This window comes from Canis lupus, chromosome 5, assembly GCF_048164855.1.
Source record: "Canis lupus baileyi chromosome 5, mCanLup2.hap1, whole genome shotgun sequence".
Lineage (NCBI taxonomy): Eukaryota > Metazoa > Chordata > Mammalia > Carnivora > Canidae > Canis > Canis lupus.
The window spans coordinates 21,517,410-21,544,285 of record NC_132842.1 but is presented as its reverse complement, the minus strand read 5'-3'; the positions used below and the strand labels follow the sequence as shown (position 1 = coordinate 21,544,285).

General features: G+C 35.7%; 1 protein-coding gene across 4 annotated transcripts in view; it reads right to left on the bottom strand.

The window, feature by feature from the left end:
* Positions 1–26,876, bottom strand: part of MINDY3 (MINDY lysine 48 deubiquitinase 3) — an 84,071-nt gene that overhangs the window by 24,405 nt on the left and 32,790 nt on the right. For 3 of the 4 annotated variants that reach the window (XM_072825687.1, XM_072825689.1, XM_072825690.1), the window contains 2 exons: positions 21,173–21,243; positions 16,526–16,606 (listed from right to left, as the gene is read on the bottom strand). In XM_072825687.1, coding sequence (XP_072681788.1) covers positions 16,526–16,606; positions 21,173–21,243 — 152 coding nt within the window. The remainder of the gene's footprint in view (positions 1–16,525; positions 16,607–21,172; positions 21,244–26,876) is intronic. The other variant, XM_072825688.1, reaches the window with a different exon arrangement.

Here is a 26,876-nt window from a genome sequence, read left to right as displayed (position 1 = left end):
TTTTCACCTGGCCTTTCAAATACCTGATTTTTTTTTTTTTTTTTTTTTACCTTTCTGATTTTATGATCCAGTCCTTCACCACTGGATACCCAGTTAGTGTCTAATCTTTCATGTATTAAACAGTGCTGGACCAAATATATCTGATCATGTAATTTCACACATGTGCAGTTTTATCTGTAGGACAGAGCACCACAGTAGGATTGCTGGGTCAAAGGAAGAATGCATTTGTAATTTGGGTTGATATTACCAGATTCTTGGGTTGTATTTATTTAGCCAAATATTGTTTAGAACAATATTTCTTAGAAATTCTTCCCTTTTTATAATGTATCACATCACCAGTACAGCCTTACTTAGCTCTATAGTTAACTTTGTATTGACACTAGGATTGCAGTGTCAGCTCTCCAATTTAGGGAGCAATTACTAACACTGGGGCCATAATAATGGTAGCTGCGATGATCACTTCCAAACTGTAATGGCAAAAGTTGCTCCATGTAGTTCACTGTAAGCTTTCCTTAACTATTTCCAACCCCAGTTCTTTGTGATTCTTCCCCTTAGAATGGCTGTAGGAATCTGGGGACTTGTCACTGAAATTCTGGCTGAGGAGAGAAGATAGAGCTGCATTAAAGATGTCAGAAAATGCAAGCATGTAAAAGAACTGAAAGTGAACTACCTGATGCCTTATCTCTAAGTTCTAAGAGCTATAAATAAATAATATACTATGCTAACATAGAAAATTAAAATAGACATAACGAAAACATTCACTGTATATCTCCTACCTCTAGTTATGAACATACAAAAACCTGGCTTTAGAAATATATTATTCTTGTTTGAATAGGCTATATATGCTGGCCTGATATAGAAGATCATCTGAAGCTTGGGCACAACTCCTAGTGTACTCTGCTTTAACAGATGTTCATTTAGAACAGGGGCTGGCGTATTTTTCTGTAATGGGCCAGAGTGTAAACAGGGCCATATGATCTCAGCAGCAAAACAATACAGTAATACATAAACAAATGAGAGTGGATGTGTTCCAATAAATATTTTACAAAAATAGTTGGTGGCTTGATATGGCCTCTGGGCCAGTTTGCTGCCCCACAATGTCAAGAACATATTTCCCCAAGTGCCCTGGCACTTATTAAACATGACTTCTTTCTGACACATGTGGGGACATAAAGGTGTCCCTTGTAAGGTTTTACAAAGAAGATACTTTGGCTCTCTGCTCATAGAGAAAGAGGGCAGGGGATCCAAGCTAGAAAGGAACTAGCAGAGCTGTGGGTAGGGGATTGGAACTGTGAGAAGAGCAGCAGTGAGAAAGGGAAATCAGCATTGATGGAAGAATTAATTTGATTTTGAACATTAGGGGTTAGGAAGTGATGGTTACATATCGAAGTAGAAACATGGAGCTCTCATAATGCTGAGCACACGATGAACACTCTATGCCTGCAGATCACAAGCTGCTTACAGGCTAGTGGGAACAGGACCCGAGCACTGGAGGCAGCCAGGGCTGGAGAACCGACAAGGAAATGGACAACAGCAGATTACTTCAAAGATGTCAGAATGGAAGACTGCGGAAAAGGAATTTAGACCAGTTCCTGGCTGAAGTTCAGAAGTGTGAAACACGTAGCTTTAAAACGCTGGACGTGAGCAAGCAACCCAGACGGGAACTACCTCAACAGAAAATTCCTCTTCTTTCAAAATACAACCCAGTGGCACCAGTCAGTCAGGTTCCACATAATGAAACCAGCAACTCTAATGGTCATTACTAATAAAGTAGATTTTGTCATCAATGATTTTGTTTTAAAAAAATCTTGTTTTGCTCCTTTTGTACCAAGGATATACTAATAGCTAATTTGCTAAACTCCTTAGAAATTAATTGTTTTTAACCATACCACTAATTTTAAGATGTGTTTATGCTAGAGGGAAGGGGAAAAAAGCAAAGGGTTCCCCTTTCCCCCAAAATTAAATTCTAATGAAAATATTCCAAAAGTTTTCATCCACAAATAAAAGCCAGCACAGTCTTCTAAATTGATTATTGGCTTGCCTACTTTGAATGTTTACAATGCTTTTTAGATTATTATAGAAAATGATCTCTTGTTAAAGCTTGTTTAAATTCATGTAATGTTTAAAGGCTTATGGATGAAATCTGGGAAAGTATAAAAAGGCCTATTTCCATTAAAGTGTTTCATGCTGAACTCTTTTTAACTTTATGATTTAAAATGACAAATGCCAACACTAATTTTGAGCAATTTATTTAATGTTTTTAAACACTTCTGAACAAGATTCCTAGTTTAAAGATCTTTAACAGAATGATGCATGTGGTAAATTTGGTAATATATGTCAAATATATTTCATATTTGCATAGCCAGTTTGAGTGGGAAGTAAAGAATTCATTCAATGGAGAAAGTGTCCTTTACAATCTTAAGATAAAATATTTTAGTGAGAGGTACAACTGCTGTATTTTTCTCGCTGAACATAAAGGATGAAGTAAAATAGAACTCTCATGTAACAGATGTATACTATAGTGTGAGGAATAATGAGAACTTTACCCTTCAGATTTCCAAGACTTCCTATAGCAATAGCTGTTAGATTACATATTTAATATATTTTCCGTATACAACTACCCGTATACCCACAACTTTCTGAATACCAGTAAGCCTATTAAGCAGTAAAGAAATACCTAGGCTGTATATTTATGGTCACAGTCTAATGGAAGAGAGAAAAATATGCAACTATATGCTTATTTTGATGAACAATATTAAAATTATCTTTAAAAAATTACCTTCTAAATAAAATTCAAACATGTATCAACCCCCTACCCTCAGAAAACCAGTGAATTATAGTTTTCAATGATAGAATTCTGAGTTATCCAAGTCAGCAAGGATACCTGTAAGCATTTTATTTTCTTCATCACTAGCTTTATTAAATAGAACAAAATTTCCATGTGTACTGCATCTGAAACTCTTTTAGGTACTGCCACTGGGAAAAGATACTAAACCTAATTAGACCCGACCTAACTACTTTTCACTCTAAAAGTAGTTCTCTACTTGGTCAAATACAAATCAGATGCTTTTATCAGAGGGATGTTAAAATGAACAGTTTTTATTTAGCCAATTTACTGGCCAATAGGGATTGCTAAACAATATAGCTTTTAAAATTATCTCTCCTCAACCAACTTTCCTAACTGGCAAAGTGCTATATAGAAGAGAAGGGGGAATAGAAAGCCAAGCTGTAATGGGACTATCTAATATCCTACAGTCATGAAACAAATATCTCTTTTTCACATAGTTCTGTCTGCACTATTATTATAATTATTTGCTGTTCACCATAAACCTTTTAAAAATGTTGTAACATTAGCTATCCTTCTAAACACCTACTGAAATATAAGGCAGGCCTGTGTTCAGTTCATTGGGTAGGTATAAGTAGCTCATTACTGCAAAGGTCTTTAAGGTTTATTCATTATACCTTTTATCACTATCAAGAGCAATCTCCTCTCATCAGTAATCAAAGAACCTCTGAGAGTTTTAACTTCAGGAATGATCACACATATATAAATTACAGTTTAGCTTGTAGACAACATATCTGAGTGCCATGAAGGGCCCTTCAAAAGAAAAACGTGGTACATAATCTCCCTTTAAGTCTTAAGTAATGTTTTGCTTTAAAATCACTTTATATTTCATAATGACTCTTAAACTCACTATACTTATTTTGGAAATCACTATGAAACAGACTTTAAATCAATTACCAGACGCTCTCAAGTACATAATATTCTTCAGGTAATGCACAACAAAAGAAAGTAGTAGCTTAGGACAGTGGTCTTTTTCCTTAGTCTGCCATTACTTCCCCTAAAATGTGCAAAAGCCCCCAGCTATCTCCACAACAGCCCACTGTTATGTAGCGCTGATTTGTGTTGCCTTACCAAAATCAGGAAAGGAACACAAAGGAAAGCCCCTCAAGGCTTTCTCTCCAAAAAAAAAAAAAAAAAAAAAAACAAACTCTAAATGTACAAGTAGAAATAAGGCAGGAGGAAATATGCAATGGACATGATTAAAATCATTACTACTACTACTATTAATACTGATGAATGGGTTTTTCTATTACTGTAACTATACAACTTCCCTTAATAATCCTTCCAGCCTTTCTCACCTGATTCCTGCCAGAGCATTCATCCCTAAGGCCTAAGGCATCCACTTTGAGTAATGAATCTCCTGTGTATTTATAATCATTTTCTGTATTCTCTTGCTTAATATTGAAGAACTGGGCAGAGAAGAGCTGTTGACCTTTTAACTAACAAATTTCATTAAGAGAACAGCAAACCTAAGCCATTCCTCTCTAGGCACATGAATACCTACACGATTCAAGAAAATCGATTTTCTGATTTCTTTGATTAAAGGTAATATTCAATGACTACCCAGATAAAAAATCAAATAGAAAATTCCTCATTTCTTTTCTTTTTTTTTTTTTTTTTTGTTTTCCTCCTTATTTCTAAGTAGAGATTCTGTATCATTTGAATCATTTTAAAGTCTGTTAAATCATCTGGACACAAAGTAACCTAATGGTGGTAGAGGGTATTGTTCTCAATTTCTTGCACCTCTTTGATTTGTAGGAGGATTATTTGCCACTGCCTGTGGCTATAGGATGTGAAGTACCTCTCTGGGAGGGGTATACTTCCTACTGTCATTGACATGGGGTTTGGCCAGAGCAATATAAGCAAAAGAGACATTCTGCTAGCTCCTAGAAGTTTTAAATACCACCTGTGGTTGCCAAGTGTCTTTCTCTCTTCCCTCTACCAGGAGAAATGCACATTCCTCATAGGATGCTCCCTCCTTCAGTCCAGATCTGGGAATGAAGAAGGCACATGGAACACAACTGCAGCCACCATGTGAATTAAGAGAGAAATAAGCTTCAGAGTGTGCCTGGAGAGAAGGGATATGGTAGGAGTGGTATACCCAGTACAGGTAAATACAGGGTGCATGGTCTATAGAAGATTTATTTATTTATTTTTAAGATTTTATTTATTTATTCATGACAGAGAAAGAGACAGAGAGAAAGAGAGAGGCAGAGACACAGGCAGAGAAGGAAATATGCAGACATGAAGCAGGCTCCATGCAGGGAGCCCGATGTGGGACTGGATCCCAGGTCTCCAGGATCACACCCTGGGCTGAAGGCAGGCACCAAACCGCAGAGCCACCGGGGCTGCCCCTATAGAGGATTTAAATATGGCAAAACTCACCTTGTTGAAATGCTTTCAATCACCAACACGTGCAGGCAAATCTAAACAATTCTAGTGGTCACTAACCCTCCTATCTGAGATGGACTGCTCTCACTGTCTCCTTACTGAATAAACCACTGAAGCTTCAGGGTTACTTCAGGAAGCTGGCAAAAGGAATTAAAACCTAATATTCTGGCTGGGGCTTGATTCTGCTTCTGCCACATGTATATTTGCTCTTTGTGTTCATAGCTGGCCTATGTTTTCCTGGTCTTTCCCTTCACATTTATCCACTGACGCTGATTTTAATAATACAAGCTGCATAAAGGGGACTCTCCACATATACTTTCTATGTTTCATATGAAAATGAATACTTATGAACATTATACTGTAGTTCACACAACACCATGTAACTTAAGCTTGGCATGCTTGCATTAGTACAAATGCAGAGTAAGGGACAACCCTGACCATACCCCCACCGCCAAATCCTTTCTCCTTTTATATTATTATTTTTTAAAGATTTTATTTATTTATTCATGAGACACACACACACACACACACACACACACACACAGAGGCAGAGACACAGGCAGAAGAAGTAGGCTCCATGCAGGGAGCCCAACGTGGGACTTGATCCTGGGTTGAGGGCGGTACTAAACTGCTGAGCCACCCGGGCTGCCCTGCTTTTATATTATTTTCAACAGGGTTTGACTATTAAAAGTAGTCACAATACTCAAATTTCTAATACTAAGTTTTATCAGAGCTTTAGAGAAAAGTTCTTATTGTTCATTATCAAAGTTATTCTACTTCCATACATCCTTTATATTTCATGCCTTGCATATCCATGTTAAGTCTTCCACATCAAGAGAAGCATGTAAACAAACAAAAAAAAAAAAAAAAAGAGAGAGAGAGAGAGAGAAGCATGCAACATAGTATAATGAAGATGGTCTGGGAATAAACGATTATTCCAACTAGTCCTGTATCTGATCCCAACCTTTGCAACCTCCTTAATCTTCTAACACAACCAATATGGTTCAGCCTCTCCAATTACTACTCCCCAAATACAGCATGGACGATCACATCTCACATCTCTTGTCTTTTTGCCTAATCTTTTCTCCAATCCTAGAATATAGCCCTCATTTCGTATTAAGTCAAAACTTATCATGTTCTTTAATTCAAGTATCTGATCCTCTGCACCCACTTCTCTCTTCCAGTCTCTATTCCACCCTTGTGTAATTATTTGTTTTGTTTTGTTATCCTATGGGACAGAAGTAGTAAAAGACTACGGAGTCAGAAGATTGGAGTTTGAATCCTGGCTTTGGCACTCACTAGTATATAACTGTGGGGAGATTATTTTTCACTGGTCCCAGACTATTAAATGTAGATGAGGAACAGCACTTACCTAGCAGGGGTGCCCTGAGGGTTAAATGAGGAATGCATGCAAGATGGTTAGTATTAATGCCTCACACAGGCAGCACTGAGTAAATGGAAATAGAACACTATTACAATGTATCATTCATCTTTGCATTTCAATAGTACTTAGTACAATGCCTAATGTTAGCTACACTAGGTCCTGTGGGAAAACAGGTAAATTGCAGTTCATATCAGCAATCACAAGAAGGTAGAAAGAGGGAAGAAATTTTAGGAGCAACAAGGGAGTAAGAAGCAGGAGTCAAAACACAAAAGATGTCAAGGCTGGGCCATGAATAATGAGCAGGATTTTGATTACATTCTGGGCAGAGGGTAACATAAAAGCATAGATAAATAAAATCACAAATTTGTTAACTCTATTATACATTACATACGTGATGTAATGCTTATGCTCTATTCTGCTATCCAGTGTATTTACTGCAATTATTTTCATCAATTACGACAGACACCTAGAGGTGTCGACCCATCAGTGGTGCTGATTCCAATTAAAACTCACAGACTTTACTCATGACAAACAACCATAGGCCTTTCTATCAACAATATTTTACCTTGTTTGGACAATTATTTGGGTTCTACTGTAACAAAAAATTATTAGAAACAAATTGAAAGGGAAATAAGGACTTCCTTCAGTCAGCAGGCTGACATGATTAACGAAGAGAAAAATTAAATTCCTAAAAATTATAAAAACCAGACACAGAAATGGCTGCCTAAGGGCATTCAAAGAAGTAGGTATTAAAACATAAAAGCAATTTAATTGTTACTTTGTTTAAAGAGGCAAGAATATTTATAATACATTTTGAAAGGTCTCTGATAAAAATAGTTAAAAATAAAAGCTTTATTATGAGGGCACAAATCCGTGGCATAACCCTACAGATAGCTGATGAGAGGTACCTCCAAAGTGTGTGAAGCAGTTAGGAAACAGTTTGTGGTTAAAAATTCACAGTTTTTTTCACTAATTTTTATAACTGAAAATTGTTAATTTATGTAGACTTCTACCCAAATTTTCCAAGTCGTTCAAATACCAGATGCTATTCTTATGTTTGAGGATAGGTGTTAAAAGCACACATGACAAGTTACGACTTTAAGTATAAAAATACTTTAGGTCTCAAATCCATTTCCTTTCTGTAAGAGAGAAGGCATGACATTCTGAAACATAAGCATAAACTCACAAATTTACTTAAGATAAATGGATGGGATGAAAACTGCATTAATAAAGCAAACCCAAACTGCAACACTGTCTACGAGTTGCAGAATGCCAGACTTTGAATTTACCTGCATCCCAAGGTCCACGATTTCTACCCAAAAATGTAAGATACACAGAGGCGAATTTTCTTTTTAACAAATAAAGTCTATAAAGCATTGTTTTACTTCTTAAAATTGTGTTTATGACAATGTAGAGAAATCTATTAACAGTCAAGTAGAGCTATCCAGGTTTAAACACGTAAAAAAAAAAAAAAAAAAAAAAAAGAAACCTAACACTTAATTGCAGTGGTCTTCCTAATGTTACACTTAAGGATTAACACACAAAAGAGCTTGCTCTGGATAAAGAATTCTCAGCAGACTCTCAGTAACAGATACTACAGTAAAAGCAGTCAGCTCATGCAGGAACAGCTACATGTTTTGCATTACATTCAGTTTCTTTATATATTCTTAGTTTCAACAGTCATGTGTTTTCATGTGTTCTTACCTAAAAGGAAAACTGCTTTATCACAGGAAAGGTCAACGGTGATACTCTACACTCACAAAGAGTCCTTTTTATAACCATAAAAGAGAACAAAAAGGGATGTAAAACTCATCCCTCCAACTTCAAAAGAAAGTATGAAATGGATTACCAGGGAAATTAGTCACTGATCTTCCAAAGATGAAACTAGATGTACATAGGTGGGTTCCAGCTATTTTTATATTGAACCAGCAAGCTATTATCCTATAGAGACTGAAATGCACAATAAAAACAAGACAAAAAAGTCTACTACTTTATACATACGATTCTAATTGTTTTTTTGTTATCCTATGGGACACAAGTAGTGAAAAACTACAGAGTCACAAGATTGTGGAGTTTGAATCCTGGCTTTGGCACTTACTAGCGTACAATTTTGGAGAGATTATTTTTCGCTGGTCCCAGACTATAAAATGTAGATGAGAATTCTAATCGTACGTATGTATAATTTCAAATGTAAAGCTCTCATCCTTGAATTTGCTCGAAACATTTCATAATTAATTCCAATTCAAGAGAAAATTATCAAAATGACCCGAATAATTTAATCTTAAAACCAAAATATAAAAAAGGAAGACAAAAAAAAAAAAAAAAGAGAGAAAAATGATGGTTAGAGGAGAAGAAAAAGGTAAGTGGACAACTGCCCAAACATTCCGTCGGATGAAATTTGGGCATTTAAAATATATGTTTCAGTATGAAAAGACCTGACTTTTAAGAGATGCTTTGAAATGTTACAAATGTTTTATAGGCTTGTTTTAACCATAAGAGCTATTTTTTTAAATTAAGGGAAAGAATTCAAGAAAGATAAGTTTAAAAATATAGGTTCTATATTCAAGCATCTACTACTCAAGTAAATTTTCAGTTTATCAAAAGTACCATGGTACTTGAATCAAAAAAAAAAAAAAAAGCACCGTGGTATGATGACGTTTAGTAAGATGACTTAACATTACTACCCTACCTACAAAGCATACTTTCTCACAAGGTACAGATACGAAAATTTTATTCTGTCATGGCTCAAATGAGTTGGAGAATTCTCCACCCTCCTTAATGGAAATTAAGTTTCCTTCTTTGAAGAAGTCAGTCCATTTACATACTGCATTTTATCTCACCCATATCCTCATTATTGCAGTATTGTTGGGACCCCTGGTGCTTGATGACTGAGTTCCTATATGATCCCTGCAGTTAGGTTATGTGCCATTCCCCCTCGATATTAAGTATAAAACAGCCACTTACACAGGATGGCTTCTATGTATGTTTTGCAACCATATTCTCTAGATAAATCAAGAGTCCAATGTCATTTTTGCTATTTCCTAGACACAGAGGTTTAATAAGAAAGATCACTTTTTTATGCCAGATGGAAGAGGACTTATAAAAGGTAGCAGCGGAGAGTTAAATTTAAAAACTTAAAGAAGATAAAAAAAGATGGTTATAATCAATCTGAAGTTCTACTTGCTCATAAAAGTCAATTATTAAATTGACTTTTATCACTGATTTTCAGATAAAATTGAATTGTGAAAAATCTCTTCCAATACTACAAAATGTGTTGAGTCTCCATGGGTCAGGAAGAAGGTTCCAATAAAATAAAGTTGACTATTGGACATATCAAATATCAAGGGATAACTATTAAGTACACAGTATGGCACTGAAATTTAGAATCACAAACTTTAGACCTCTTTTAAAATAAACTATAGTTTATTACTTACAGTCTTAAAAGTTATTTCACTGAATAGGAACAATTTTCTTACCCATCCTCAAACCATGCGCATAGATTTTAAGTATGATAGAGTATATGTGTATGTAACAATGCTTATTTACAAATTCTCACCAAAGTTGTTTTTATTCACTAATTCGGAGAAAATCTGTATGTGTATTTAAGTTGATCAAACAGAAGAGCAAAAGCGAGTCCTTCTGCTCTAGTCTCCATACAGATACTGCATAAATTAACTGTTATTTCATGATTTATAAGCTTTAAGATCTACTAAATTCTTATGATCAAAGACAACTTAGCATTCCTAAGTCCCCATCTCCCCACTTATTCAAATACCAGCCATGGTTATATCACAGTTTTTGATGAGACAAATCTTCAGTGTTTTCTGCAATTCATGTGTTCAACAAAAATTTACTGAGCACCAACACTGTGTCTGGTACTGTTATAGGCAGTGGAAAACAGCAACAGACAAAACAGACAAAAATCCTGCCTTCAGAGAGCTTACTCGTGAGAAAGACAGATCTATAAAACAAGTATACAGTATACAGTATGTACCTAAAACCAGAACATATTAAAAACACAATTCAATAACAACAACAAAAAAACCCAACAACTCAACTCAAAAATAGGCAAAGGACTTGAATAAACATTTCTCCAAAGAACATATACATATGGCCAAAAAGTATATAAAATCAAAGATCAACACCCTTCATCACTAATAAGGGAAATGCAAATCAAGATCATAAAGACCACTTAGCACTCACTAGAACAGTTATAATAACAATAAAAAGAAAAGAGGAAAATAACCAGTGATGGCAAAGATGTGGAAAAACTTGGAACCCTTGTATACTACTGCTGGGAACGCAGAACAGTGTAGCTGCTGTGGAAACAGCTAGGCAGTTTCCCCAGAAAGTTGCACAGACAATTGTCACCTGAACCAGCAATTCCAGTACTAGGTATTTACCAAAAAGAATTGAAAACAGGGACTCAAACAAGTGCTTGTAAAAAAACATTCACAGCCGCGTTATTCACACTAGTCGAGGGTGGCAACAGACCAAATGCCCACCAAGCAGATAACTGAATTGTGTTCTATGCATACAACACAGCGTCTTTCAGCCCTATGAAGGACTGAGTAGTGATGATAATGTGCCAAAGGAGGAAGAACCTCAAAAACATTACACTCAGTGGAAGAATCCCCAACAAAGGGTCACATGTTGTAGGATTCCATTTATACGAAATATCCAGGATAGGTAAATTGATAGTCTGAAAGCAGGGCTCTGGAGAGAAATGGGGAGTACATGCTTATGGACACAGGGTCTCATAATGGAGTGACGGGGAAGTTTGGGAACTAACAGGTGGTGGTTGTACAATATTCTGAATGTACTGAATACCACTAAATTGTTCACTTGAAAATGGTTAATTTTGTTAGGTGAATTTCTCCTCAATTAAAATATACCTATATCTGTGAGAATGTTAATGAAAAGGGAGAGAGAGGAAGTGGTTGGCATTTTAGAAGAGACAGCCAGGGAAGGCCTAAGGAGATGATGTTTGAATACCAAGCTGACGGACGAAAAGAATCCTTTATACAGACAAGTGAGGCAGGATCACGAAAAGAATCCTTTATACAGACAAGTGAGGCAGGATCATTTTAAGCAAGGGGAATAGCAAGTGCAAGGGCCTGCCTCCTTCCTGAGGTAGAGGAAAGATCAGTGTGGCCAAGCAAGACTGGAAGGCGGAGTAGGAAATGTGATTAGAAAGGCAACTGGAGTCAATCAGATGAGGTGAGGTAGGGTCTATCAAGTTATTCTAAGGAACTTTGGCTTTTATGCTTAATGAAGGGGAACCACTGTAGGGTTTTGAACAGAAGAGTAACAGGAAGTGACTTAAATTTTCACAGGGTCATTTTAGTTACTGAATTAAGAAAATACTACAGCTCCTCTAAAGGTAACAGCATAGTCTTCAGTCAGGAAGCTACTGCCAATGATCAAGGGGAGAGATTTCTTCAATTTGTCTTTCAATTCTTTCAGTAAGTTTTCAGTTTCTTGTTTGTCAAATTTCTTTCCTCATAGCCTTCAGAGTTTCATGGATATAGTAACTTCTCTTACGGTTTTGGTTTCTTAGTTTTCTTTTGATCCCTTAACTGCCCTACACGATCTCCATTCTTTCCTTTTTTTTTTAAATAAATTTATTTTATTGAGTTCTTTCTCCCCTACTGCTCTGATTTCTGTTTTTCATGTAAACATTCCAAGCATTGTCCATGTGGGTGGGACTTGTAAACTGTACCGTGGGGTTATGTGGCTGGGTCATTTTGTTGAGACACCTCGAACTACAGTGACTCAGTCCTTCCTCTTGACTGTGTCAACTGGCCCAATGAAAAGTTAATTGCTTGATTAAAGTGGGTTGATGAGTGGGTTACATTCAATAAGAACAAAGCTGCTGAGCTCTTGCTGAGACCCTAAGACTAATCATTAACAACCCTCCTCTCACTGGCTTCCTCTACCTCTGTCTATCCAATCCAATCTGTCACAAGGTCTTCTTGTCAACTTACTTCAGGAACAAATCTCTCACATTTATATATTCCATCAACATCTACTGCCATTACCCTGATCAAACCTATAGCTTCTGCTTACCCAAAATACTACAAAAGTCTTCTATACCCACGCCCTAAGTTACCCTTCAGCACGTCTGTTTTCCACAATTAGCCATAGTCCTTTGCAAAGTGCAAATTTAGTCCTGTTTCTTTCCTATCTCCCCCAAAACTATTCCTGCCACTGATTTTTGCTATCATTACTCTTTGAACAGTCTGTCAAAGACCTGCTTTTTCTTCTGTACCCTCATTTCATACCTTTCCCCTTGAATCCTCAGTACTCCTACCCTTCTCTTCCAGTGTTTTCCCACCAGTCTTTGGCTCTGACTACTACCTATCTAAGGAAGGCTCTGTTCTCTCTTCCTGTAGTTTCATCTTACTAATACCCCGATGCTCAGGGTAGACAGCAGTTCTTCAAGGAAACATTCATAATTTTCCAAAACTAAGATAAATTCTTAGGGCTTTATAGACCTGTGCTTTGTCAGCCCTCACCATAGTTACAATTTTATAGTTTTATAAGTGATTCTTTGATTACTGCCTCTCCCATTAGAAGGTATACCTCCGTAAGAACAGGAGCCCATCTCTTTTGCTCACCACTGTCTTCACAGTACCTGGCATAAATGCCAGGCACATACTAGGTGCCAGTAAACATTTGACAAATGAATATACACACGAATGATGACAGCTGCAACTACTATCACCTCGGACGTGTCACATGAAGAATTACACTGCTATTCAAAAGCAGTTTAAAATGTTAAATTACAGATTACTTTGAAAATTGTGACCTTTAAACAGGCTTTTTTACTTAATCATAATCAGCACAAAGAGGTCAGCACATGAACTACATATCCATGCAAACCTATCAGTTTTAAAGAAAAAGACCTCAGCATTTACATTAAACTGCTGTATGTTTCAGGCCATGGAACACAAAATGAGTGAACCCTCCCAAAATAAATAAGCCAAAACTCAAAAATAAAGAAGAAAAACAAACCCCCAGATTACTTTTTGAGTAACAAAAACAAGGCCAAAATTACTTTCTTAAATACAAAAATATCAAAGCAAGAATGATCAAATAATAGGTCTTGTAATATAAAGAACAGCAAAATTTACAGTATTGTCTACATGATGAAGATTAAAGAAGACTACTTCATTAAAAAAAAATTTAAACTGGACCTAATAAATGTCATCAAGCATTACTGATCTCATTTACTACGTATGTGATCTTCCAGCTTTTATCACAAAGGGAAAAATTCTTTACTTGCAACTCTTTTTAAAAAACATATTTAAACAATCTAAATTCAGTTGTTTTAAAACACACTGAAGTGGAAGTACCCATGCTTTTAAGAAGCTTCAGAATGAGTCATGAAAAAATATTTTTACAAGATATAAATATCACTGGAGCCCAAGTGTGGAAAATTCATGCATAGGCTTTATTCACTGAATTAATGAATCCCCTACACTATGTGCCAGACTATGTACCAGATCCAGAGATACCAAGGTAAGTACAAAAACATAACAATTAGTATAAAATTCAAGAGTTCTAAAAGAGAAATAAGGTGATATATGTGATTTTTAGGACTTGTACTAGTTGAGGAACCTAAAATTTTACTATAAAATTCTTACTAGGGATGTCTGGGTGGCTCAGTGGTTGAGTGTCTGCCTTTGGCTCGGGTCCTGGGATCGAGTCCCGCTTGGGATTCCCCATAGGGAGCCTGCTTGCCTGCTTCTCCCTCTGCCTGTGTTTCTGCCTCTTTCTGTGTGTCTCTCATGAATAAATAATAAAATCTTTAAAAAATAAAATAAAATTCTCTCTAATCACTTTCTGCATGTGTACATTTTCCTATTATGATTATCAGTAGCTTCAGGGAGGCAAATACATAGCTGAAAATCTTGTCTGACTTAGAAGGCATACACAGAGCTCTTCTGTCATGCGGACAACTGGCATGGCAGGGGTTTCTGTTTCTATGCACTTTATGCCTCTCATTCAACACTTTGTTGTACGTGGTTGAGGTCTATGATTAAAATGAATAAGAGAGTCCCTGTCCCACACAAGGCTCATTGCAGACCATACCACACAAAAAGGTATGGGAAGTGTGATAAGTGCAATTGAACAATGGATCAGATTGTTAGGATCGATGCTATGGGAACACCAAAGTACACCAGCAGGTGGGTAGGAAGTGTATGTTTCACAGAAAAAGAAGGTATCTTTCAACAAACCTAACATTTAGATGCTAAAATACAAAATGTCAAAACTAAAAAAAATAAAAAATAAAATACAAAATGTCTCCATACTTATATAGCTCAGTTGACTGTTCCTTCTATTAACCCTCTGTAAAATCTTTTCTGCTACTTAATGACAAAATCTTTTAAGTATCAATCATAAATTTTAAGATTTAAAATATTTTCATCTTATTATCTTTTATATTTGAAACTTACATTGTTTCATAGAATTTATTAGTTTTTCTGTGCTGAAAAATGGAGCTAGGCATTAAAATAAAAATTAGCTTAAAACTACATTTTCGCATGTAAATTGGAACTGATTTTCTTTTCTGGAAATTTAGAACACTTGACACAAAAATCAGTCAAATGATGATATCCTTCCCTCTGGAATTAAAGTGTTCAGTTTCTATATTTTACATTATGCGTTTAACTTCTTTTCTACTTCAGGAGAGAAATAAACAGCAAGCTTTCAGACTAAATATAACGTATCAGTACTTCTAGGACTGTATTTCTGTCAAAGTCTGTACTTTTTGAGTTATATTTTATAGCTTTTTCTCTTGAAGAAAAGGTAAGTATGTATCTTGCTCTAAATCCACTACCTAGATTTAGGCAGTGCATTAAAAGGAATCCAATAAAAAGGGAGTAAATAAATCCACACGACTTTGTGCTGTCAGTTTAGTCTTTGGTACAATTTATACAATTCGTACTTCTTTCAGACACAAAATAACACTAACAAGTACAATCTAAAAAAGTGTATGGGGTAATCAGGAAAGTCCTATAGACATAAGGAACCTCAAAATTAATAATTCTATGTTTTCTCCCTTTATTCCAACATCAGCAACTCCACTAGGCATCCCCATGTGCAATGGCAGTGAGGATGATGATGATGGCAACAGCCAAGATTTCCCAGGCACATAACTTGCACTAAATACTGCTGAACATTTTATATTTAAATCGGACTACAAATTTAAAAGCTAGGTATTACCAGAAATCCGTTTTAAAAACATGAGAAGAGAGGCTGGACCACATTCTTAAATGGGAAGGTTAGGATTCAAATGAAGTCTGACTCCAAAGCTTGTAACTACTCCATTGTGGAGAAATACTATAGTTAAAGTATGAAATTTAGAAAAGGGGTTTGTTTCAAGATTTTAAAATAAACATATTCAAGTGCATTTAATCTATGTTAATATTATAACCATATAGAAATTGCAGGAAATATAACATCTTAAAAGAACACTTCTATACCACTGAACTATTAATGGATTTAAAAATATTCTCCTAGATGTTATAACAAATTATCTTATATTATATAAATTAGATTCTTATCCTCTCTAGAAATGAGCAATCTAAAACCTTTAAATTTAGTTAACAGACTGATTTCTGAAAAATATCAAAAGCCAAAGCTCTAAAGTCACAAAAAATAAAGAAATTTTAACAAAATAATGACAGATTTTACTGAAATAATTATAAAACTAAAGCAGTGTAACAATATTTTCTCTACTATTACTTTTTTAGATTTTGGAACAATCCACTTGTTAGTAGGAATATACTGAATTTTGCACAAGATCCAAACTAAATATGGACTTATATTACTTGTTGCCTGATGTCATACTTAAAAAAAAAAAAAAAAAAAAAAAAAAAGTCCTGCTATAAGCATACCTTGGCAAAAAATACGGTGAGGTGAGTTTCACTGCCAACAATCCAAATAGGGAATTTTGGAGATTTCAAGTAAGAACCAACCTAGAACAAATGTAGCAAAATAAACAAACAAATGAAAATTTTATACTGCCTGCTGAATATTTGCCCATGAATATTCGAAGCATAACTGAAAAGTCCAATTCATACTTAAATGGAATAATATATTGTGCCAGAATGCCTTACCCATAAGGTCAAATGCTGAATGTAAAAATCAATGTTATAAAGACTGTCAGGGCTAAGCTTACATCACACCTTTGTATCAGAGTATCAATAATACAGATTTAACACAGCTGGAAAAACTTAGTTTAACCCTAAGAATCATTCTTAGGTTTTACTGAAGTTGCTAGATAGAAAGAATGGTTCTCAAACTCTGAAACTATAAATTTGGTGGTAATTACTTTATCAGGAAAACAATTATAAATTAATAATGAATATATTTATGAATAAGTAAAGGGAAAAAGCCTTAAGCACATCCTGTCTTCAAAGAACCTAGGGCAATATAATCATCTCTCTAAAGCAAAATATATACTCCAAAATATTTAAGAATACAAAAGAATGTTGTCTCTTGACTCTTCATGGTTGGAGAGAAGTTCAAAGTTCTACAATATAAAGTCTCCTTAAAATGTACAAAAAGTTATACTTATAGCCTGCCTCAAAGTTATAGATTTAATCTTCAAAAGCTACAGTATCCAAAATTTGAGAGTATCAGTTTTGTGTGTGACTGAGAAAGTTTAAAATCAGCAAGTAAAAAATAGACTTGGGAAATCCCATCATGTTCCCATCAATCAATTCTATACTCTTATGAGGATAGAATACGACTTAAAAACAACCTTACCAATCAAATTTGCTGTATTTTCTTTTCTCACACAGACTCCCTGAAACGGGGAAATTCCAAGTGGCTACTTAACAGCAGTCAGGGTAATTCTTGCCTCATCAGTCAAAGCCCTGATAGGACGCCCTGCTTTCAACCCCCACTATGGACCTGTGGAATTTTTCTTATCATTAGCCATGTGGGAAATAGGTACTCTCTTGTATCCATGCACAGAAACATCAGTTTCTTTGTCCTGTGATGAGAAGGATGAGCTGGATATGCTGATGGCAGTGGTGAACCAGGAGAGCAGGAAGGATGATGGTTTGGGGACAAAAGAGAGTAAGAGTAAAGGACAAAGACAAAGGAAAAGGTCTGATCACAGATTCAAAGTAGAAGGGATTTTAGAGGTACTCAGCCCAAGTCCTTCAATTTCACATCAGGAGACAGAGATGTGTATGGGATTGGTGCCTTGTATGAATTCAAACAGGTAACTAGTAGAGAGCTGGAATTAAAAATCAGGTTTTCTACCACTCCTCATGTGGTAGCTGCCTCTTGTGGTGAAAAGTTTAGATGTTATTTAATTTCTCTTTTAGAAAATGAGTGTGCATTTGTGTGTATTTAATTAAGGTAGAAGTAAAATATGAGGATTATATATATGGTAGGATCAAAGGGTACAAACTCATTAAGTGTCTTATAATAATATAAAAAATAAAAGTGCATAAATAGTGTAGCCACTTTGGAAAAACAGTCTGACAGTTCCCCAACAAGTTAAGCATATAATTAGTATATGACAAGCAATTTCACTCCTGGGTATACATCCAAGAGAAATGAAAACATTCACAAAAAACTTACATACATGGATGTTCATAGCAGTATTATTTGTAGTAGCACAAAAGCAGAAACAACCCAAATGTCCATCAGCCAATGAAAAGATAAACTGATATATAATACAACAGAAGAGTTGGCTATAAAAAGGAACCAAGTACTATTACATGTTAAAACAAGAATGAACACTGCAAACATTATGCTAAGTGTCTGAAGCCAGACACTAAAGGCTACACATTGTATGATTCCATTTAGATGAAATGTCCAGAATAGGCAAAACCACAGAGAAAGAAGGCTGCCAGAGGCTGGGAAGGAGTAGGGAGGTGACTGCTTATGGGTTTAGAGGATTGTGTCAGAGTTAAGAAAAACATTTTGAAATTAGGTAAGTGGTGATGGTTGCACAACTTTGTGAAAAAAACACTGAATTGCAGACTTCAAAATGGTGGGTTTTACAGTAGGTGGCTTATCTATTAAAAAAAAAAGGGCACAGTCGAAAGCACTCAGAATCACCTTTTTCATTGTATGTGTGTGTATAAAGACTTTCATTTGTGTTAATGAACACATATAGTCAAAATGATATGAAAATGTTAATTTGTAAAGAGCAATTTGCTACAATACTAAAAAACGGAAATGCTCAGATTCATAAAATTAATACAAACACAATGATTTCCTTAATGCTATTCTCTAAATGTATAGTGAAAAGTAAATGTATACAGGTCATCAGAGGAACATCTACAGTTATGTACAGACAAACACCACAGCGTGACATAGTTTTTCAAAAAGCCTTATTACACCATCCCATCCACCTCCCTTCCAGGTCTCCCATACTCCTGGCCACTATGTATGGCCCTAAGTACCCTGGAGCCAGGTGTCAGACAAGCAGAGAGCGTCCTGAGCCTCAGAGCTCACTGAAATTATCCAGTCCACTGGGAGCCCATGAAACCTAGCTAACTCCATCCCAATACTGGCCCTATGGTCACACCTTGTTGTCACCCTGTTCACAGGTATAATTCCCCTGTGATCCTGTCTGGTAGCCCTCTCTTGTTTGGAGGTGTAAATAATAGAGAGTTCTGCCTTTTGTTGTGTCCTGCCACTAGAAAAATCTTTAAATCTTATAAAATACCAATTACAGCTACAACTCTAGATCAACATGTAATAGAATACACAGCCACTATTGTTTTCCCCCTAAGATCTTAGGGAGGAAAACAGGCATTCCCCTGTTCTACCTAACAGCTAAAGAAAAGCAAAAGCATGGTTCAGAAAAGCTTACAATTCTGGTGAAATTGGCCATTCATTCATTCAAAAAATGTTTACTGAACACCAAATATGTACCCAGAAAGACACCGTTACTAGCTTTAGAGTCTATAATCCACTGGGGATGACAATAAAAAAGCACATTCAAGATTAAAAAAATAAATAATGAAAAGACCATTATAGAGTGACTATTCCTACAAAATTGTGAAAGAAAGTCACTGAAGGAATGGCCAAGGAAAAGGTCTTTGAGGCACCATTTTAAGTAGGACCTGAAGAGGAGAGGGAGCCTATCCATTTATAAGCTGGAGTATTCCAGGCAGAAATGACGTCAAGTATGAAGTCTTACTAGGCAGGAAAGGGCTTGGGTGTGTTTGAGAAACTGGCAGGAAACCAGCAGGGCTAGAGCACAGCAAGAGAGAGAGCAAAGCAACTGAAGAGGGACAGACAGGATCAAGATAAGGGCATTATAGGCCACATGGTGAAGATTTCACAGTTTATCACCTCCATACCCGATCCTCCTGCAAAACACACACATGTGCTTTAAAAAGAACAGCTTTATTAAAATATCTTTGATATATGAATGTTGTATATATTAAAAGTGTGCAACTTGATGTTTTTGTATGGGAAACACTGTGAAAAAATCATCAAAATCAAGTTAACTCACATATTCATCACCTCTATGAAGTTATCATTTTTATTTGTGCACGGGTATGTGCATGTATGCATACACACTTTTAGGATCTATGAATGTGTGTGTTTCTTGGGAGAACGGGATGCAGCTTAATGCTCTGGTTGCCAGGCTATTTCAGAACAGCTTTAGCTTGTAAAAGAATTACTACTGTGTAATACTATGATCCCTACTAATGGATAAGGGCAGGATGAAACCTCTTTGATTGTCATACCCGTATCACTCCTTTCCAAGTGCTGTCATGAAAGAAGAACACTTCCAGTTAAAAGAAAGAAAAAAGAAAGGAAGAAAGAAAGAGGGCAAGACACTGTTACTTTACCAAATCATCATCATTGAACTACTGCTATGGACTCACTAGTCTAAAATGGAAAAGAAAATTAGATCTACTTCTTCCTTCCTTCAAAATCAGGACATCTCATTAGGTGCAAATCATTAATGATTTGAACTATTAACCATTTAAAGCTATTTGGAACATTCAAAAGTTATTTCAGATTATGCAGGAAAGCAACGAAATATCTATCAATAAACGAGAGGTTCAAGGCAGTTCCTAACCTTAGCCCATGTGTTAAAGAAGTTAATGCTGTGATATGATTGGAATTTGTTTAATTGTGAAATAATTTTTCAGATGGAACAGACAAAAGTTAAAACTTAGGCATCTAACAAATTCTTTTCCTTTGCCTAATAAGTATTGCCAGTTGTTTCAGTGAAGCAACCTGTTATGAGGAAGAAACAATACAGCCTTTCCCTTGGTTTACCAAAAAATATATTTTCAGTGATAGGTGTCTCTATTTTTAAATTGTTTTTTTTTTTTTAAGGGTTCTCCTTTCTACCCTCAAAAGGGACAAACCTTACAAACAGAAAACTTGGCATGATCAGCCAGCTTAACTTAATATGCCTGTCAGTTTAGGAAAGGAGATCAGGAACTGAAAACTATATAGTAACAGTAAGCTAAATGTCGTCAGAGGAGAAAATACTGTAACAGTGGACATGTGAATAAAAAGCACTGAAAATATCGTAAAAATCAACTTACCTTACAGTATCTTAAAGCTTCCATTAATGTTAAGAATCCTACAGATGCTTGTTCATGTATACCAAGAAGTTCTACAAAAAAAAAGTTTTTACTGCATTAGCATACATAAATCTGAAAATTATTTATATGTAAATATAGATGCATACATATATTTTATACCAAAGTTTTAAATTTTATCCAAAAGTATACTTTAAAACCTAGCACGTATTGTTAAAGAGTTCTCATCAAATCATTATATTACTACTTATTATAAAATATCATTAGATCATGTTTGTGATGGGTGATATGATGCTTCAGATGTATATTTTTTATAAAATCTTATATTCAATTTTAGCTTTTAAAATGAGGACATTTCCCCCTATGAAACTGAAGGAATTACTGGCAAAAATAAAGAAGAGATACTTCATAATATCCATGCAAAACAGCTAACTTGAATTGACTTGACTTAAAGAATATGCTAATCTTAATTTGTAATATTTATCGCTGGATAGCAGTGAACCTACTTGCATAATACTTAAAACATGGGCTTTTGATGCCATCTGTTTCACCTATAAATACAGTATGCTTAAGATTTGGGAAATAAGTACAAGCAGAACAAGGTATCTGCCTTACAAAGGCTAAGTTTATCAAGCGAGATGGAAAAAAAAGGTGTCTTTTCTATGTTTATACATACATATACACTATCTTTTAAAAAAAAAGATTTTATTATTAATTTGATAGAGAGAGAGCACATGCATGCATGCAAGGGTGTTGGGGCAGAGGGGGGACAGGAGGGAGAGGGTCTCAAGCAGACTCCATGCTGAGCACAGAGCCCCATGGGGAGCAGGCCCTGATCCCATGACCTGGAGATCATGACCTGAGCTGAAACCAAGAGTCTGAAACTTAATGGACTGTGCCATCCAGGTACCCCATACACACTTTATCTTAAGTGATAAAAGAACATCTGCTTACTGAATTAGGGAGAGTGTATAGAAGTGAAAACATTTGAAGGGCGCCTGGGTAGCTCAGTTGGCTGAGTGTCTGACTCTTAATTTTGTCTCAGATCATGATTTCACGGGTTGTGGGATAGAGCCCCATGTGGGGCTCTGTGCTCATGGGGGAGTTTGCTTGAGGATTCTCTCTACCCCCACCCCCATTCTTGAATAAATCTTTGAAAAAATAAAATAAAAGGGGGATTAACATTTGAGTTAAATCTTTAAGCACATGTAGGAGTTTTCTAGGCACCAAGAAGAGAATATGAAGAAAATTCAAGGCAGAGGAAACAACAAAGAAGTATGAAAAATCAATATACTTAAAGAGTGATGACTATTTCAAGCCTTCTTTTTTTTTTTTTTTTTTTTAATTTTTATTTATTTATGATAGTCACACAGAGAGAGAGAGAGGCAGAGGTGCACACAGGCAGAGGGAGAAGCAGGCTCCATGCACCGGGAGCCCGACGTGGGATTCGATCCCGGGTCTCCAGGATCGCGCCCTGGGCCAAAGGCAGGCGCCAAACCGCTGCGCCACCCAGGGATCCCTCAAGCCTTCTTTTAAAGGTTTCTAATCTGGGGAACTTGATAAACGGTGATTAACAAAAGGAAGGATTAAGAAGTCCTGAGAACAGAAGTTTGTTTATAGACAAGCTGGCCTGGAGAGAACTTCAGGACTTCTGGCTAGAGATGGATCCACAACTGGAAGTTAGGTTCAAGAGCATGAAGAAGAGAGGTCAGGGTAGAAAACAGAGCTCTGGGAATCAGCACAGAGATAAGAGCTGATGTCACGGATGTGGCCAAGAAAGAAGAGACAAAGCTCAGACAATGAAGACGAGATTATTCTACAACAGAGATGTAACTATGATGATAATCAAGTTTTTTATAGACTACAGCTTTCAGCTAATGTGCATTAAATGGAACTCTAACAGTAATTTGGGTCCATATATATTTCTAGAAAGCATTGTTTTTTTGTGGCTAAAAATTATGACCACTGAAATACAATGTAAATATAACTTTGTTTCCTTCTTACCATCTGGTCATGTTTTATCCATTTTCTATTAAGATATTGTATTTTTGTAATTAATTAATATAATAATATCAACTGTTGGTCATACTATGTATGTATCGTTAAGTACAACATTCAGATAGTGTAAGCCAAAAACTGGTTGTGCAACCTTTTGGATTTGAAAATTCAAAATTAACAGAATCTATATGTAAATTATACATCTAGTTTATATTTTTTCACTAGCTTCTTACAGGTACTGGGGGAGATACAGCTGTAGTTCTCAAATTGTGTGTTAGGATTCTTACAGGTCCATGAGACCCTTTTAGAGACTATATGAAATCAAAATGATTTCCATAAAAAAGGTGCTAATTGCCCTTTTTTTGATTCTCAAGCTTTTATAAGTGTAAAGTGAAGTTTTCCTGAGTCCAAATGATATATCTCAACAGACTGAATCTATAAACAGGAGAGAATTTTAAGCAGGCTCTATGCCTAGTGTGGAGCCTGATGGGGCTTGAGATCACAACCTTGAAATCATGACCTGAGCCAAAATCAAGAGTTAGATGCTTAACTGAGACATCCAGGTGCCCCAAGATCTCCATTTTTAAAAGTGTCAAATGCAAACAAAACAAAACAAAAAAACCCCAACAACCAAAAACTCCTAAGTGTCAAGCATATGAGACCAAAAAATATGTGAATCATTTGATTATAGCATTCAAAAGGAAAAAGGAGTGAGGGGTGTAAGCAACCCAAAGAAGTAGAAATGGTACTCTATTGCCTTACAAAGTTTTGCTTCCTCTCCTGAGATTTAAGCACTAAACGTTTTCAAGTTCAAAGAACGTATATGTTGAGAAATAGTGCCACACTTTAATTTCTAAAATCAGATACCACCACCTAGTGTTATGATTAGATACTACATCAATCTATTTCTCCTTGGAATTTTAAATACCTAAAATAGTATATTTATAATAAATATGTTACTAACTATACCAAACTAGCTGTTCATAATTCATGGGTAATAAATAATTGAGATTAGGTCAGTAAGCACATATATATGTATATATATTTTTATCAAAGATAAGATTTTTATCTTTGATAGCTAATGTGCATCCTTAAGAATATTTATTAGTATATGAAGTTGTAAATGTAGTAAGGACATACCAACCTCACATATTATAACTTACACAACTTACTTAAATAAGACTTGTCTCAATAAGTCTCAATGAAATCAATTTGTATTTGCAGCAAATCCTAGTAATTGTGTCATTATATTTTAGAATTTTCTGTTTTCTTAGCCTCACATTTAAGATTAATCATGAGGAGTCTCTATTAACCCTGTTTCAGTAGGACTATATATACATACATATATTTATATGCAGAGTTTTATATTCCTCAGTTTGCCTATCTCTTCTCTTCCACTTTGTCACTTGTCACTGCTGTCAGCACATCTATCAAAGGCCCACTTGGACCTTTTAAATTTGATGCAGTTATCTGGTTTCCAAGTCAGCACTGCATTTATTTAAGAAACAGTACTGAGTGCCAAGTACTGAGGGGGGAAAAGAACCCATCAAGGCTGCATAGTTCAGGAATACAAAGCTACCATGAGGAATACAAAGATGAGGCAGACAAGATCCTTTTTGCAAACCATGTATCTGATAAGGGGTTAATGACCAAAATATATAAGGAGCTCCTACAACTCAGCTGCAAAAACCCAAATAATTCAATTAAAAATTGGGCAAAGAACATGAATAGTCATTTCTCCAAAGAATACATATAAATGACCAACAATAATATGAAAGATGCTCAACATCACTAATCATCAGAGAGTTGCAAATTAAAACCTAACATAAGTATCACCCCACATCCGTTTGCCTGGCCATTATAAAAAAAAAAGGCAAATCATAAGACATTGGTAAGGATATGCAGAAACTGGAAATCTTGTATACTATGGGTGGGAATGTAAAATAGTGTACCAACTATGGAAAACAGTATAGAGTTTCCTCAAAAAATTAAAAATACAACTACCAGAGCAATTCCAGTTCTGGGTATTCAATCCAAAAGAATACCTGCGCTCCCATGCTCACTACAGTAGTATTTACCAGCGCCAAGATGTTGAAACAACCTAAAAGTCTAACAACGAATGGATGCTTAAGGAAACTGTAATATATACATATGATGGAAAATTACTCATGCTTAAAAAAGAAGGAAATCCTATCATATGTGGCAACAGGAATGAACTTTCAGGACACTATGCTAAGTGAAATACACGAGTCAGAGGAGAAATACTGCATGATTCCGCTTAGATGACATATCCAAAATAGTCAAATTCGTAGAAGCTGAGGAGAATGATGGTTGCCAGGAGCTGGAAGGAGGAGGAAATGGGGAGTGAGTACTCAAATAAAGCTGCAGTCATGTAAGGTAAGTTCTAGGTATCCACTGTACAACTTTATATTTATAGTTAATACTGTATCTTAACTTAAAAATTCATTGAGGTAGATCTCATCATAAGTGTTTTTACTGTAATTTACCACCCTCTCTCCCCACAAATGATAGGTATCAAAATAGAATGTGTAAGTGCCACGAAAACAAAATGCTCAGAGGTAAGGATAGATTACGCTCAGCTGTGAAAATCAAGAAGTGCTCCTTGGAGGGATGGCATATGAAGTAGGCAATGAAGAACTGCATAGGCACAGATGGGAGGGATATAGGTCTTCGGCAAAAGGAGTAGATGAACAAAGACATAAGAGCAAGTTGCATAATTTTGTTCAAGAATAGATTCATGATGGTTGAAAAATAAGCTAGGATGAAATTATGTAGGGTAATATCCTTGAGTAAGTAGGGTAAAAAATCTGTAGTTAGAAAAATTTAAGAAGAACTTATGTGCAAGAATGTTAGAATAGCTAAATTAAAAAGCAATAAGATACTGAGAAAGACCTGGCTATCTCACCGATACATAAATTGCATACATATACACAATCTGACCTATGAACTTTGTGAAATCTATTTTTGAAAGTGAAGAGCTTTTCAAACCCATTTACTGGTTGTTTATTCCTAAGAAGTCAGGTTGTTACAAGGCTGGTATCTAGCAAGGGTTGCCAAATTTAGCAAATAAAAACACAAGGTGCCCACTTAAATTTCTGATTTAAAAGAAAAACCAATTTTTTAGTAAAATTATATTCCAAATATTGAATGGCACATACCTATACTGAAAATGATTTATCCACAATTCAAATTTAACTGGGAGTCCTGTATTTTATCTGGCAACTTAGCTCCAGCTAATTAAATGTATTTCTACAGTAATAAAATATAGAGAAAATAAGCACTTCTGCCCTTATGATAAATTACACAAATTATGATAAACCAAACACTTAAAATTTGTATACTAAGCCATTTAATTGCAATTCATATTACTTAAAAAATACAAAAATACTAAATTTTAAAAATACTTAATTTCAGTTTAGATTCTTTTTGTATCTACATATCACAAGTTTATCAACTTTCTTTTAATTTTTTTTTTAATTTATTCATGATAGAGAGAGAGAGAGAGAGAGAGGCAGAGACATAGGCAGAGGGAGAAGCAGGCTCCATGCACCGGGAGCCCGACGTGGGATTCGATCCCGGGTCTCTAGGATCGTGCCCTGGGCCAAAGGCAGGCGCCAAACCGCTGCGCCACCCAGGGACCCCAAGTTTATCAACTTTCAATGACTATTTAAGCGTACCCTGGATGGAC